Source organism: Ursus arctos, unplaced genomic scaffold (genome assembly GCF_023065955.2).
Source record: "Ursus arctos isolate Adak ecotype North America unplaced genomic scaffold, UrsArc2.0 scaffold_13, whole genome shotgun sequence".
Taxonomy (NCBI): Eukaryota; Metazoa; Chordata; class Mammalia; order Carnivora; family Ursidae; genus Ursus; species Ursus arctos.
The window spans coordinates 15,001,615-15,017,900 of record NW_026622797.1 but is presented as its reverse complement, the minus strand read 5'-3'; the positions used below and the strand labels follow the sequence as shown (position 1 = coordinate 15,017,900).

At 43.5% G+C, this 16,286-nt stretch overlaps 1 protein-coding gene across 3 annotated transcripts in view; it reads left to right on the top strand.

The window, feature by feature from the left end:
• The window catches only part of AKAP12 (A-kinase anchoring protein 12), a 93,454-nt gene that overhangs the window by 65,038 nt on the left and 12,130 nt on the right, over positions 1-16,286 (top strand). The window contains exon 1 of one of the 3 annotated variants that reach the window (XM_026505053.4): positions 7,914-8,166. The exons of 1 other annotated variant lie outside the window; for it this stretch is intronic. In XM_026505053.4, coding sequence (XP_026360838.3) covers positions 7,935-8,166 — 232 coding nt within the window. In that variant the 5' untranslated portion in view covers positions 7,914-7,934. Of the gene's footprint in view, positions 1-7,913; positions 8,167-9,328; positions 9,387-16,286 lie in introns of those variants that run through there. One more of the 3 variants, XM_048225912.2, reaches the window with a different exon arrangement.

The window sequence follows — 16,286 nt, the reverse complement described above, 5'->3', positions numbered from 1 at the left end:
TGCTTTTCGTAATGGCGTGCTCTGGTGTCCCTTCGAGTCTCTGCTCCCCTTACCTCCCACCTTCTTGGCCTGGAGACCACGTTTCACTCCTGTCATCTCTGGGAAAGGTGAGTGAAGAGTGTCTGGCCATACAGACTGGGGGGGGGGGGGGAACCTAGGGTCTTTTTTTTTTTTTTCCTTAAATAAAATTTTAAAAATTGTGGTAAAACACCTGTAACAAAATTTGCCACGCTAACCACTTTTAAGCACCCAGATTAGTGGCATTCAGCACATTTCCGTGTATAACCATCGCCACCATCCGTCTCCAGATCCCTTTTGATCTTGTGAAACTGGCGATCTGTACGTGAAAAACAAGATCTCATTCCCTCATTCCCTGCGCCCGTTCCTGGCAGTCCCCATGGTCTGTCTCTGAATTGAAGTACTCTAGGTGCCTCATAGAGGAGGGATCTGCCCTTGGGCGAATGGCTTATTTCACCGCTAGCATCATGTGTTCAGGGTTTGGCTAAGTTGTAATAATGTGACAGGATCTCTGTCCGTTTTAAGGCCGAGTAACATTCCACTGTGTGCAGGGATCACATTTCCTTCACCCATTCATCTGTATCTTGGATCTGGGCTTAGGCTGGAGAATTCTAGGAGAGTGGAAGGGCCCCCTCTAAACTGGGCACTGAGGTAGTGAGGGCGCTTCTGTGGTGGGGTATCTTGGTAATTTCTGTCTCAAAGGCGAGGAAATTAAAGCAGGGATAGGACTGTTACTGGGAAGGTGGCAGAAAGAATGGAACGTTCTGGGCCCCTGGCTGGCTCCCCGAGGTAGAGCTTGTGAGTCTTGATCTCAGGGTCATAAGTTCTACTTTAAAAAAGAGAGAGAAAAAGAAAAAAAGAGGGGGAATGTTCAGTTAGGTTTGAAGTTTCAGAGCTGTTCTCTGGCCACCTGTCACTATTTAGCACTTGAAATTCTGCTAATACTGTTTGCCATGTGCTTTGTGAATAAAATACATCCTGGGTGTCAAAGACCTAGTACAACAAAAAGATTGTGAAATAGCTCATGAATCATTTTTTATAGTGAGTACGTGTGGCTGTAACATTATGTTAATATTGGGTTAAATAAAGCATAATAAAATTAACCTCAATTTTTGTTTTTACTCATTTTGATGGGGCTACTCTAAAACTTTAAGTTGTGTATGTGGCTTTCTTGGAGGTTCACACCCTGGTTCAGGAGGACAGATGTGGAATGCCAGGGGCGCTGGGCAGATCACTCCCATTGCTCCGAGTCTACCTGCAGCTGGTTCCCACCCCGACTCCCCGACTGCTTTCTGTTAAGAATTCAGGCAAATTAAGATCCTCTCTTTCACTTCTGGAAAAGCGAGAGGAAAAGATGCTCAGAGTGATTACTTCTAGCTCAAGATGATACTTCTCTTCTTGGGGTGCATTTCTTTCTTTTTTTTTCATTTCTTTTCTTTTGGTAAAGATTTTATTTATTTGAGAGAGAGCGGGAGAGAGCATGAGCAGGGGGAGGTGGAGGGGGAGAGGGAGAAGCCGACTCCCCGCTGAGCAAGGAGCCGGCATGGGACTCCATCCCAGGACCCTGGGATCATGACCTGAGCCGAAGGCAGACACTTAACGACTGAGCCACCCAGGCACCCCTTGGGATGCATTTCTGAAATATTGATGATAAAGGGGCATTCTTGCCTTTCCAGAAATATTTTTCAAAGGTTCTTCAAAATGAGGCTTATCTATATTGAAAGCAGTATTTTTCAGCCTTTTTTTTCATTATCGCTCCAGTAAGGAATCTTTTCAGATATTTCCTAGTCTCCCCCCGTAGTATTTGGATAGCACAGATGTACTGTATATCAGTTTCGGTACTGTGTATCTATCTACTCTCTGTGCTTCGTACACACATAGCCTCCCCATCATGGACCAGTTTTCTTCCCATCGGAAGCAGTTATCACCCGTGTTGAAGTGCATGGTTTTTTCTTGTTTTTGTTTTGTTGTTGTTGTTTTGAAGTGTATGGTTTAAAGTGAGCTAACAGCTAACATTTATTCTGCTTCTAGAATATACTCAGTAGTGCTAGTGTTAACCTTCATTTGTACCTCAGAATAACATTACCGTGGGTGATATATTTATTCTCCCATCAGTTGAAGCCCAGAGACTTCAATACTTTGTCCCTAGCCATAGAACCAACAGAGTCAGAACTAGAAGCCAGCTCTTCAGACTGTGGAATCCTCTTTTGACAATGCCAAAGACAGGGGTGTTCAGACTTAAGATGAATGGAGGGTTCGAACGCGAGGCATTCAGGAAAGAATTGATTCCTATTCATGTACGTGACCAGATCTGGAAGTTTCTATTTCATAATTTTTAAAAGATTACACTTAAACTTCAGTCTCCTTTCGGCTTGCTAATTTCTGTGTTCCAGTGATTGGAGAGTTGAAGATCATGATATTTTGGACCACAGTGCAGTTTTGTAGAATATCAGAGGCCTTGCTCGGGGGTTCAAGGTCTGGTAGTGCTGGACCCCACCCTGTCCTCCCCAAAGCCAGGTGTCAAATGAGCTTGCATTCTAACCATAGAAGTAACAATTGTGGAAGATTTGTAAAATGTAGGAAACTGTCGGGGTACCTGCGTGGCTCAGTTGGTAAAGCGTCTGGCTCTTGATATCAGCTCAGGTCTTGGCCTCAGGGTTGTGAGTTTCAAGCCCCAGGTGGAGCCTACTTTAAAAAAAAAAAAGGAAAATAATGAGAGATTGTCCATAATTCCACTATGTTTTGCTGTTGTTATTTTTCATTCTGGGCCTTCCTCCTCAGCCTAACGTACATACATGCACCGTAAGCAGAATTGGGGGCGCCTGGGTGGCTCAGTTGGTTAAGCGTCTGCCTTCCGCTCAGGTCATGATCCCAGAACCCTGGGATCAAGTCCTGCATCGGGCTCCCTGCTCAGTGGGGAGTCTGCTTCTCTCTCTGCTGCTCCCCCTGCTTGTGCTCTCTCTGTCTCTGTCAAATAAATAAAATCTTTAAAAAAAATGAAAAAATAAAAAGCAGAATTGGGATTATATTCAATATGTAGTTTATATTGTGCTTTTCACCCTGAACAAAGGTATGGACTTCTTTATCAATATAGCCATTTTCCTTGTCGTTAACTGCTTCAAAGATATTCTTTTTGCAAATTTTCCAGCGAAGGGATTAGAGACACCGTTTTCCTACTAGTGGGACACTTAGGCTCTTCAAATATTGTACACCCCAAGCAGTAAATATTCTCATATGTAAATCTGTGCCTCTAATTTGGTCTGTTTCGCAGAAACAAAATGGCCAAATCAAAGGATGTAACAATATGGACTCAATAAGGGGAGAAATAATACTTGAATTACATCACGTTTATTATTTGTATTGAGTTTTTAAATGTTTTCCCCTTGCTTTGTTTTAAACTGTACTGTGAAGTGATTTTTAAATACCATTTTAGCTTTTCTGTTGTGTTACGACAGTCCCTTTGAGGAGCTATTCACATTATTTGTCTTGAGGATTTTGAGTCAGAGTAACCATGTCTATATAAACATGTCCAATTCAGCTGGACCATAAAATTCGATTAGCTGGTATTTGTCCAGTTTTATAGCCTGGGGGCAGAGCCCGGGAGAACCTACCCAACCTGCACGTGACTTGCCCGTGTCATCGAGACAGTGTTGGTGTCCATCTCTTGGCAACGTTCAGCTCACCCTTAGATTATCTTGAAGCTTTTTTTTTGCTTTTTTTTTTTTTTTAAAGATTTTATTTATTTATTTAACACAGATAGAGACAGCCAGCGAGAGAGGGAACACAAGCAGGGGGAGTGGGAGAGGAAGAAGCAGGCTCATAGCAGAGGAGCCTGATGCGGGGCTCGATCCCATAACGCCGGGATCACGCCCTGAGCCGAAGGCAGACGCTTAACCGCTGTGCCACCCAGGCGACCCTGCTTTTTTTTTTTTTTTTTAAAGATGTTCTTACTTGAGAGAGAGAGAGCATGGGGGTGGGCAGAGGGGCAGAGAGACAGCACGACAACGTGGGTCTCTCTGGTCATGATCCCAGGTTACTGGGATCGAGCCCTGAGCCCTAGGCAGACGCTCAATGGACTGAGCCACCCAGGCGCCCCTGGAAGCCTTTAAAAGGAGTCACAGTGGTGAAGACGCTCCCTTAGGTTTCACCTGCTGTCTTTTCGCCTGAGGAAGAGACCTCACGGGTTTTTGGTTGCTTTTCTTCCATGATAATGCCACCTTAGAAAGGCAGTGAAAGGGCGTGCGGAGGCCTGGGTATGGTGTCTGCATCTTCCCATTTCCCCAGTTCTCATACTTGGGTTTAATACTCAAGCCCCCTTGGAGGCAGGCAGTTAGGGAACTTAGCATCAGTTCTCATTCTGTTTTACGGGCCCCTGCCTCCTCCCCCTCAGGAAAGAGAGTAAAGCACTCATCTTTATGGTGGTTATTCGTCTCCTGGACCTCCCACCCTGCAGACCGAGGCCGCTCGAGTTCCTGACCTGTTTCCCTGCTTTGTGTGACACACCAGACTGCTGACCACCTTTTCCACCTTTAGTCCACTCCACCCTTGGTTTCTGATGGCACTTCCTCCTTGATGGCCTCTAATCTCTGTCCGTATTCCGTCCTTTTTCAAATTCCTCTTCCTCGGGGTTCCAGACCTTTCTTACTTACATCATTACGTTCAGATGATCTCATAGATTTGCACAACTTCAGCTGCCTTCCCCTGACCTCATGGGCATCTTTCCGTTAGCACATGACCTTTGACGCCTTGCCCATTCCTACCTTGTCATGTGTCCTCCTCCTTGCCATTACTGCCCTGTACCTTTTTAATATCACGGCTCAAATTATGTGTCAGCTGTGCTCCAAAGCCTCCCATGGGCCCTTGGAGCCTTTAGAATTAGTGCAAAATTCCTTAAAAAAAGAAAAAAAAGCTTTAATGAGATACAATTCATATATTTCAATTGCCTCATTGAAAGCATAGATTGCAGTGGTTTGTAGTATATTCACAGAATTGTACCACCACCCCAATGAATTTTTAGAACATCTTGGTTCTCTCCTAAAGAACCCCCAAACCTGTTAGCAATGAGCTATACTGGATGGAGTGTGCCCGTGTCTGCCTCCAGATGTGTCTACCACTGGATGAGCCCCCAAGGCCAAAGAATAATAGCTAAGTGTATCCCTGGGTGCACAGTGTAATTAACACAGAGCAAGAACGTGGCAAATATTTGTTGAATGAACCATGAAGATTAGGGAAAAACACCTTTGCTGTCCTCTGCCTGTTTGCAATATGGTAAACATTTTCCCATAATTTTTGCTTTGGGTGATGATCTCTTCCTCTAAAATCTTGATTTAACAAGAACAGGGACTGGAAGTAGTAACAGAAGAAAGTTTCCTGCATTGTATATTGACCTTAGGTCTGAGCTTTAGCCCCGCTTTCATACTGATGGATGACTTTCTTTGTAAATGCAGACGGATAGAGGCGGCTCTGTGTCACACACCCCGTCCTTGCTTACTCTTAGAAGTGGACATCAAAGGAGAACTGTCTGCCAAGAGAGTCGTCAACTTGGCCACCCGATGATCTCTTGCTCTGCCTTGTGGTTTTAACTCGTCCTTTAGGAGGGCTAGATGAGATGTGTCAGCGTCTCTACCAATGTCCTAAGAAGAAAAAAGTTTTAACAGCATTACACAGCCATATGTTTATCTTCGTAAATGTTATTTGGGGCCTGAAATTGGTAGCTAGTGACATTTCTTCCAGTCCAGTTCAGTGGAGCAGGTGTTGCTTGTGGTTTTGTTCGATCTTAGGCTTATAGGAAGGAAAGGACCTGGTAACACAGTTAAGTAAGGTCAGAATCAACAGACGTGCCCGTAAGTGGAACAGGTGTATTTCAGGGGTGGCACCAGATGATGGCCATGTGCTGTCCCCAACAGCTGGTGCCGAGAAATGAGGCATAACTGAGACCCCAGATCCCTGAGGTAGCCAGGGGCTCCTGGGAGAGAGTTCAGGGAAGGGGTGTGGGCTGCACCTGGGGACACACTATTTGGGCTGATACACATGCTTGGGAAGGCTGTAGACCAGTCATTTATTTATTTGACAGAGTAAGAGAGAGCAAGAGAGAGAGAGCACAAGCAGGGGGAGCGGGAGAGGGAGAAAGAGCCTCCCCGCTGAGCAAGGAGCCTGCTGCAGGGCTTGATCCCAGGATGCTGGGATCATGACCAGAGCTGAAGGCAGATGCTTAACTGACATTATGCTACCCAGGCGTCCCCAGACCAGTCATTTAATGAAGGCCACCAGTGCAGCCTCCAGAGTCTCTTATCTATAATCTGTACAGCCAGAACTCCCCAGGGCTGGGCTGGGGGTGGCAAGTGGGGGGAGGGGAGAAATGCAGAGCTGCCCTGTCCCCTTCTTAGTGTGTGGACTACAGAGGGACTGTTCCACCAGCAGTATTTCACACACACCAGACTCTCAGTATAATTGAGGCAATTTGTGAACCCCAGTTAAGAGTCCTCCAGGGAAGATGAAAGGTTAGGATGTGGCTTGCTCTGGGAATCAGATCACAGGCGTCAGGACAGGGAGCTCGCCACTCCGTTCCCTGGGGGCACTTAATGGCCTGTCTGGGTGTTCGCTGGAATATAAGAGGGAAGCCGGGTCAACAGAGAGGCTGAAGCTGATTTTTGTAACGCGGTCTGATTACTGGCTACGTTGCCTCCTTAACTTTGCTCGGTTTTGGCCTGACCGTGGTGCGCTGCGCCCCCTGGTGGCCAGGAGGCGCAACTAGGTGCCAGCCAGCATCCCCGTGCTCGGCTTTTTCTTGATACTTCTTCCTCACCCTTCTCTTGACTGCGCCCATCTGGTCCACCCCAGGGCTCTCTGCCCCCCCTAAGCAGTAATGAATAAGATCTGAGCTTCTCCGTTTGAAGAGAAGAGCAGTGGTAAAACCTTTCCTTTGTTGGCTTAGGGGAAAAGCCCCTGGTAATGAGGTGAGGCAGGCAAGGCAGGCGAGGCATGAAGTGATAAATAGGACAAGGATGAAAAGGAGAGGAAGTCAGGGGGCCTAAGTGGACTTACCCTCACAGAACATTGACATACGAAACCATGTCAAACTTGTAAGACTTGTTTATCACCTATCTTGTGTCTTTATAGGGAACGTTCTAAAGTTTCAGGAAGAAAGAATTCGAGAATTCGAGGCTGCCTGACATTTTATTCGTGTTTATTGTAGGTTCTGACTGATTTCCATGTTGTGTGCTTGAATATTAGAGATTTGATAGTGTCTGTATTTTGGAATATGGCATAGTTTGATCTAAAAATTTAGTTAACTTGTACCATAAAATGAGCAACAGCAAACAAACCTATTGCTCCAGTTTTGGGGCTTTTTACAAGTCTCCTGGATTCAGCGTTGGAGACACAAAGTTTGCCTTGTAACACCTTCTCAAGGACTTGAAGAAATGGGACAGCGGAGATCAGCGGCCATCCCTCAGTCCACTGAGTGCAGCCCGTGTGTGTCCAACAGGTGGTGAAAATGTAAAATACTATAGGTGCTAAAAAGGGAACGGTGTTTTGCACCTCATCGGCCTTTACACAAACAAGGTATACAGAACGCAGTATAAAAAAAATTTGGTCGCAGAATGTAATGTCTGTTATTTGCTTTCAGTAATGCTAAAAGTTGAGACACGAGTAAATCCGCGCCAGGAATGAAGTAACGGTTCAGATAACATGTTGCTGACTCTGGGTTATTCATCCCAGCAAGTTTGAAACCCTCCCCAGGTCTCTCTGCAGAGCCTCGGTGACCATGAACGGAGACCAGCTCCGGGGAGGGCTCCTCTTCTTTAAAATGAAACACATGACTCGGGCGGTGCCAAGTCCCGGCGCGCAGGGGGCGGGGCCCGGCCCGCCGCTGGGTGGGCGGCCGGGGGTGGGTCCGCCTATAATTAGCCGGGGAAATGCAGCCTCCCTCCCTTTTTGCTGCGGCTCCGAAGGCACGTTTAATTCTCCCTAATCCTCCGAGGGTGGCTTGGCGCGTACTTGAGTACGTGTTTCTGATCACAGCCAGACTGCGCGGGGTTGGCAGGACCCCGTGCCGCTTCAGCCAGCCGCCGAAGGAGGTAGAGGGCCAGCTGTTGTTCTCATCTGGAGGTGTGCTAGTCACTATGCTGGGGATCCTCACAATCACAGGTAAGGCAGGTGCCGAGCTGCTGTGTTCCGCCTTCGTGGCACGTGGAGTAAGTGCTTTCTTCCCTCAACCTGCACTGGGGTGGAGAGCTTCGAGGTCCGTGGCTGAACACACCGATGGGCATTCATTTCTGTGTTTGCTGACTTTCCAGTCACAAGAGCATTCTCTCTTTGGCTCAGTAAGATCCCAACACACCCAGCGTTTTCTTTCTGGCTACACAGGAATCTTCCTTCCTGTACTTAGGGGAGACCTTGAGTGTATTTGGGGCGCTTGGGGGGGAGCAGAACAGCAACAATTGAAGAGATATCGGTTAGATTAGGGTGAATTTGAAAATAGGTTGTGAAAGCCTAATCACTGGTTGTAGTCCTAAAAAAGTAAATTCCTGTTTATTTTGTAAAGGCATTTTGACCTGCTTATTAGAAACTTTCAGTGAAGGTGCACTTGGTGATTTAGGGGACTACAGTGTTAGCTCTGGTTTAAATGGCGGTTTTAATGAACACATAGTATAAAGTTGATGGCTAGAAGGTAGCAGCATTTAGGTACTTACAGCAAAAATGTATGTTTTTAAAGCATGCTTTCTAGAAATCTGGCTGTAAGTATGAATTATAATATTTAATTCGTATGTCTAGCAAATGACTTACATATATCAGACTTGTAGAAAGTGCTGACAGCTCTTCTAACTTGATATTTGGTCGTTTATGCAGTTGTGCTGTAGCCTGACTCCTTAGCAACCTGCCTGCCTGTTTTCTCCTCTCTTTGCCACTTAAGCATAAACGCCCATTGGCTAATTTATATTTCTAAGACCTGCTCTTTTCTAATTGTTTGAGATCCCTGCTCATCAAATCTATATCTTTTCTTAAAAATGCTGTATGGAATTTCTAGATTTCACATTTTTCTCAGTATAATGGCTTCTGCAAAGCCTGGTTCTTCTGTGGAATTTTAAATGAATGTGAAAGTTTAGCAAAACTAAAAATATCTCTCACTTCCTATAGATTAGCTTGTTTACTTTGAGATTTCCTTAGAATTCCTTCCCTCCGTTAATGCCATAAGCCTTTCTTCCATTTGTATAGCACAAATGTTTATGAGATAACTAGAGTTTTTTATTAAATAGACTGTACAAAATAAATTAAAACCAAAATGTTTCATTTTTTCTAGATCATTACTTTTTCTCTGAGTGAAACATAGCCGTGCCAAACCCTGAGAGAGGCTGCCTGAGAGCGTGGTTTGTGGGGTGCCGTGGCTGGGGAGGGGGGCTTCTATGATTATAACTTTCTTCTTGGTGCTTTTTGCGTAGAGCATGATCTTTATTATATTCACTCCCTGATTGGTTTATCACATGCTGAGTTTCTTATGGGAAAGGAAGGTGTTTCTTTTTCGATGTAATTAAGAGGTAACAAAGTTGGGATACTTGCGGGGCTTTCAGAAATTGGTCAGATCATCCCAGTGGACTGACGAATGAATGGAAACAGTTGGAAGGATGGTCTCACTAAGGCAACTTCAAGTAACTAGGTCTGTTGCTTTCTGAGTTTCTCTTCTATTACAATGCTGGTATGGAGGACGGGTAAAATTTGGTACTTTTTCCTAGTAATAAGAAAGTGCACAGAAATTCTTACCTCCAGATTTTTTTGTAGTGAACCAAGGGAGTTTGAACTGTCATTTCTTTCCCCTTCTGCAAGTTATGCTGATAAGGAAGATTTATAATGACTAGTCTTTAGTTGGTCAGAACCTTGAAAAGCAACAAAGGCTTTTGAAAATGGCATTAAGTATTAAATACCAGATTACTCAACTAAATAATGTGAAAGAGGGTTACTCTAGTCCTCTTCAAGTGTTAACGTTATGCGTGGAGCATTTAAATTTCACAGTGAACAGGAAGGGATCAGACTGATAATATTTTTGTACTTAGGAATGAGTTTCCTTTTCTGAAAGGGAAAAGCTGTCACTGTTACTCCTCACCACCCCCTTGCTCCAGACCAGTGAAATGAAGGCAGCAGAACTTGAATTATGAAATGATGGCGTATTCTCATAGGAACTTGGTCCTTCTTGACATCTAACTTCACATCTCATGAGCAATACTTAGCTTACAACTGGAAAGTAGGCAGCGCGTGGGTGGCGCAGTGGGTTAAGCATCTGCCTTTGGCTCAGGTCATGATCCCAGGGTCCTGGATCCCCAGGGCCAAACAGGGAGCCCTCTTCTTCCTCTCCCTCTGTTGCACCGCCTGCTTGCGCGCTCGCTCTTCTCTGTCTCTCTGACAAATAAATAAATCTTAAACAAACAAACAAACAAAAACAAAGCATGAGCACCTGGCTGGCTTGGTCAGAATAGCATGGAACTCTTGATCTCCAGAGTCCTGAGTTCGAGCCCCATGCTGGGTGTAGAGATTACGTAAATAAATTTTTTTTTTTAAGATTTTATTTTTTATCTGACAGGGAGAGAGAAAGCCAGTGAGAGAGGGAACACAAGCAGGGGGAGTGGGAGAGGAAGGAAGCAGGCTCCCAGCAGAGGAGCCTGATGTGGGGCTCGATCCCAGGACCCTGGGATCACGCCCTGAGCCGAAGGCAGGTGCTTAACGGCTGAGCCACCCAGGCGCCCCCATAAATAATTTTTTTTTTTAAAAACTAGAAAATAAGTGATCAGATATGATGATGGAAGTGTTATCTTCCCCACCAACCCGTTAATGGTATGCCAGGAAAAAAATGCTTATTGAAGTTTGAAAGATTCTTTGAAAATACCTACCCTATTTTTTCTAACTCACATACTTTTTTGAGGCTTAACCGTGGAGTATCATGGGGAATTAGGGGAGCGTGACGCTTTGTCTCTAAAATAAACTGGGGAAGGAAGAGTCCCCCAACGTTCATGCAAGTTCCAGATTTATAATGCCTTTCTCTGTGCAAATCTTTTTACAAGATTAAAAAAAAAATCCTCTGCATGGCTGCTGCTGTCTGCCAAGGAGGCAGGTTAGTTGTTTAGAGACGTGTGAGACATTGCAATGAGTCTCACACCTGCGAGAGTAATAACTACCACCATTCTCACTATTCCGTACAATAATCCTGCAGAAAGTGGATTTTTAAAGATGACAACTCCGTTGGTGTTCCACAGCTACTAAGAAGCACAGCTGTAGAGTACTTTGTAAAGAATATTAATATTGCTCTAATGGTGTCCCTGTTTTGTATGCCTGCCCAGATGTACAAGGGACCATTCAGCACCACTCTTGAGGCTGGGACAAGCGGGGACCGTCACCTGTACCCCTCCTACATGGGGTCCTGCTTCTCTGAGTTTTCATCCCAGTTAAATGTCTCCCCTTTGAGGTTTTGTGGTTAATGAGCATTACAACATGGGGAATTGGGTGTGTAGGATATAAGGGATGGATTTAGAATGTAGAGAATTTCTGGAAAAAATCCAGGCCAATGCTGCAGATTGTAGGAGAACGTTAACCAGATCCAGATGTCAGCAGCAAGCAGGCCTGATGTGCCTGCAGAACAGGGCGCACTGGTTGCTCTAAACTTAAGAAATTAATGTTGTAGCTTTTACAATATTGCACTTTTTCTCTGAAAACTGACTGTCGCTGTGCGGCGGGAATTTGAGAGCTACGTTTGGATAAAAGCGTTACAATTTTGCGATATATAATATGACCTATTTCTTGTCTTTTTTTTCTTTTAAACATCTGAAGTAGAAATAAGTTATACTTTTTATGTCTTAAGTATTTGGAAGAGAGCAGACCTTGTAGGTTTTGGACCTGCAACTGTTTTTCGCATATGTGGAGCTGGGGGGGGCGTGGCTTGTGTGGAACACAGCTTCCGTGAGAGTCCTCTGACTTTTTTTGGGGGGGGATCATGTGTCTTTTGTAACTTGGGAAGTAGGGGGATGATGACAGGTTCATAAGGAAAATGGAAATTTGCCCATGCGCCTTAGAGATCTCTTATGATTGATTTTGTAAATTGAGATGGACTAACAGGACATTTATCTGGAGATTAAACAGAGTTACTGGAAAGTAACACCTAAAAGCTTTCGTGGTGCTCTACCAAAGTAGGATTTCTATGCCATAAATGATTTCAAGTTTCGTCTTTGAGACATCATTAAAAATACTTTTCATGTATTCTCACATTTACTTGACTTCATTAATATTCCACAGTCCATACATTTTTGTTCTTGATTTTTGACCTTGAAAGGTCTAAATCCCCCATGAGTGGTACTGTGTGTCAGAAAGGCCTACTCTAAAATCACTTGTTTCTGGGGAAGGACCTTCTGGGGTACCAAGAAAGTGCATCCCGGAATCAGTGATGCTTAAATGATCAAGCCTTTTGATTGTCCTCTTCCCATGCAATCCGACACATCTAAGGCAGATAATACTAGATGGAACTGATACGTTGAAAACTATAGCAGACAAGGTAAATTTACTAATGAAGCATTTCTGAGTCTGGTTGTGAATGGATTCTACTGAGCGAATCTGGGTAGGTGAACACCGGCCTGTGTTTCCTGCAAGATACTATTATCACCAGGCTTCTGTCTCTCCCCTGCTGCCTTCACTCCCAGCAGCAACCCTCCCAAACCGGGCCAGCAGGTTTGCTTACCGGGCTCTGATCTTTAACTCCTTCAGAACCAGCATGCTGACAGCACATAAAAATGCCTGGAAAAAGGTTTCTGTTAACCACAAGCTAGAACAGGGAAGGGAATGAGGATGGTCTTTCGAGAGTCCTCCCCCTTCTGGCAGCACCTGGGAAATGTACTATGTACTGCTGACCTGGAAAAGCAGGGGACGGAGTTCAACCCAAAAAGAAGGGCTGTGGCCCTGTTGGACCCACACTTGGTCCACAATGGGGTAAAAGGGTCTAGATCCTTAATGTGGTGCAAATAATGAACAGGAGGGGGGGAACCAACTCAGGATGTCTGTGCCCCGTGTTTTCCCTTAGTATCGATGTTGGGGATCAGAGGTACACACAGGTACAATATGGCATTCACCTATAGAGAATTTGAAAAGGCGACTAAGCTGTATGGATTGGTAGGTTTTTGATTGGTTTTCTGGTCCTGGTCTAGGATTGGATGTGCACGGCTTCCAGCTTGGCGGAGTTGAAAACTGTTCAATACTGCCCTCTTCTGTTCAGACACTTGCTCAGGGGTTTGGGCAGTGATTTCTACACCTGAATGCTTACTGCACAGCATGGTGGTGAAAAATTGGACTAATAAATTATTTACCAATAAGGAGGGCGTAAAAATAAATTTTTCGGCCATTATATCATAATTTTGAAAACCCTTGAATAACTTAGTTAGCCAGGAGAAAACATTCTGAGTTATTAATAGTGATCATCTCTGGACACTGTCTATAGGCATGTCGTTCCCAGTTTTCCGAATTTGAAAACCTCCTGCACTTTATACAGATCATTTTCTAATTGGTAAAAAAATGATTAAAATTAAGTCGCTCCATTCTGAAGAAGACAGTGAAGAAAAAAAAAACATTATAGAGTTTTTGTTTTATCTTACAACCAACAGATACTTCCTAACAAGCCCTAGCAGGAAGTACTAAAGGTGACCTATGTTTTAGGCAAAGACACTAAGAACAGAAACTTCAGGAAATTGGCCCAAGAGCTCCGTGCTAGATGTGGTGCAGCAGAAATTTAAAACAAAATCTGTCTCCAGAACTTCCACTCTTTTAATTTCTCCCATTCCCGAATTTGGGAGACAGTAGTTTTTCTATTAATACATTGATAAAACATATTATGGCCCGTGATGTGAGGTTAAGATGGTCTTTTAGAACCATCACCCTCTCTACTTTTGTTTTCTGTATTTTTATTAGTTGTCTGCACCTGTTTATTCTTCTGAGTGTTTTTTAATTGAAGTGTAACTACAATGTTATATTAGTTTTTATTAGTTTCAGGTGTACAACATAGTGATTAACAACTCTGTACATTACTTAATGCTCACCACGATGGTGTAGTCACCATCTACCACCATAGATTTCCTGTGATGTACCTTTAATCTTCATGATTGTTTAATAACTGGAATTTTATACCTCTTTAATCACCTTTATAGCTATTTCACAACATCCCTAGGTACTTCTTTTAAACAATCACTTCAAACTTACAGAAAGTTGCAAAAATAAAAAAACAATACAGGAAGCATCTATATACCGTTTGTCTAGATCCATGTATTGTTAGCATCGTACTTCAGTTGCTTCATTATTTACTTTTTCTCTATGTTGGAAAACAAAACAAAACCAAAAACCAGCCTACGGGTTCCTGTTATCTCTTATATAGGCAGGAGATAGAAATTTGTCTGAAGCTTTTGAGGATAAGTTATCCACATCATTTATTCCTTAATACGTAAGTGTATCTCCTAAGAAGAGATGTATTCTCTCTTATAACCGTGATACAGTATGTGTCCTATATTTACATCATTACAGCAGTTGTATATAATCTGTCATCCTTATTCCAATTTTGTAGCTAATTTAACGATGTCCATTCTAGCATTTCTTACCTTGCATCGTGAGATCCATCTGTGGGGCCGGTATTATGTGTTACATTCTTTGGCTTCATTGTTAATCTGGAACATTTCTGTAGTCTTTTTGTGTTTTAAGACATTGACACGTTTGAAGCATTTAGCTCTCCTCTCTCCATTTCCACTGCATTCCTTTGTGTTTATTTTCTCCTTTTTCACTTTAGGTTATGCATTCTTAGCTACAGATGCTGCTGTGTCGTTGTCAAGGTTTTACACACAGTGTGCAACTGGCCCTAACGTGGGTTGATGTTAAGTTTTTGCTGGTTTTGCCACCCTTACAGCTAGTAAGCATGTAAATATCCTGCCCACTCTCTCCCATCCCCCACTTCGCACCCATAGATCTTGCCTTATCCAGTTTTCACCATAATGGTTGCAAAATGGTGGTCGAGTGATCCTTTGACTCTGTGAGTACGTGGGTAGGATATACATGTTCTTTCTTCTTTTTAAATAGCATGACTATAACCATCAAAAACAGCTTTTTAATCCTGAAATAGAAGTGCTGTTTACGTCAGACGTAATAGCAGTTTTTCCATTTAAGAATGGGAGTTGACATGTCTCAATACTTTCTCTTGTCATGAGTGGCTGTTACAAATTATAAAATGTTGGGGCGCCTGGGTGGCTCAGTTGGTTAAGTGTCTGCCTTCAGCTCAGGTCATGATCCCAGGGTCCTGGGATTGAGTCCCGTCTCAGGCTCCCTGCTCAGTGAGGAGCCAGCTTCTCCCTCTGCCTGCTGCTCCCCCTGCTTGTGCTCTCTGTCAAATATATACATAAAATATTTTTTAAGATTATAAAAATGTAATTTATGGAAAATAAGCATTTTAACACTTTGAAAGTATATGGAATTAATTTTTCTTTTAAAAAGACAAACTGTGTTTTGTTCGTATTTAATGCTCCCCCTCCAGCTTTGGTCCAGCAGAGATGCCACACCCCTACCATATGACACTGGCCAAGTCATGTGACCATTTTAAAAAATAGACCGTATTTTTTAGAGCAGTGTTAGGTTCATAGCAAAAATTAGTGGAAAGTACAGAGAGTTCCTGTATGCTCCCTGCCCTCCCCCCCCGCACAGGCATAGCGTCTCCCACAGTCAAATCTCACACCAGAGTGGGACGTTTGTTACAGTCGGTGAAGCTACATTGCCACATCGTTATCGCCTAAAGTCCATAGTTGATATTAGGGTTTGCTCTTGGTGTCGTACATTCTGTGGGCTTTGAACAAATGATACAATAGTCACATGTATCTACCCTTAGAGTATCATAGTGTATAGTTGACCTTGAACAGTCATGGGGTTAGGGGCCTAAGAGCTGAAAATCCAAATAGAGGGTTTGACTGCTGCAAAACTTACCATACTATTAGCCAGCTGTTGACTAGAAGGGTTACTGATAATACAAGTAGTTGACTAACATATTTTGCATGCTATATATATATGATCCACTCTATTCTTACAATAAAAGTGAGCTAGAAAAAGAAAATGCTATTAAGGAAATCATAAGAGAAAATACATTTACAGTATTGTGCTGTATTTATTGAAAAAATCCATGTATAAGGGGCCCTGCATAGTTCAAACCCATGTTGTTCAAGGGATAACTATAGTTTTGTTATATGAAGTCTTATGTGCTCTGCCTCTTCATC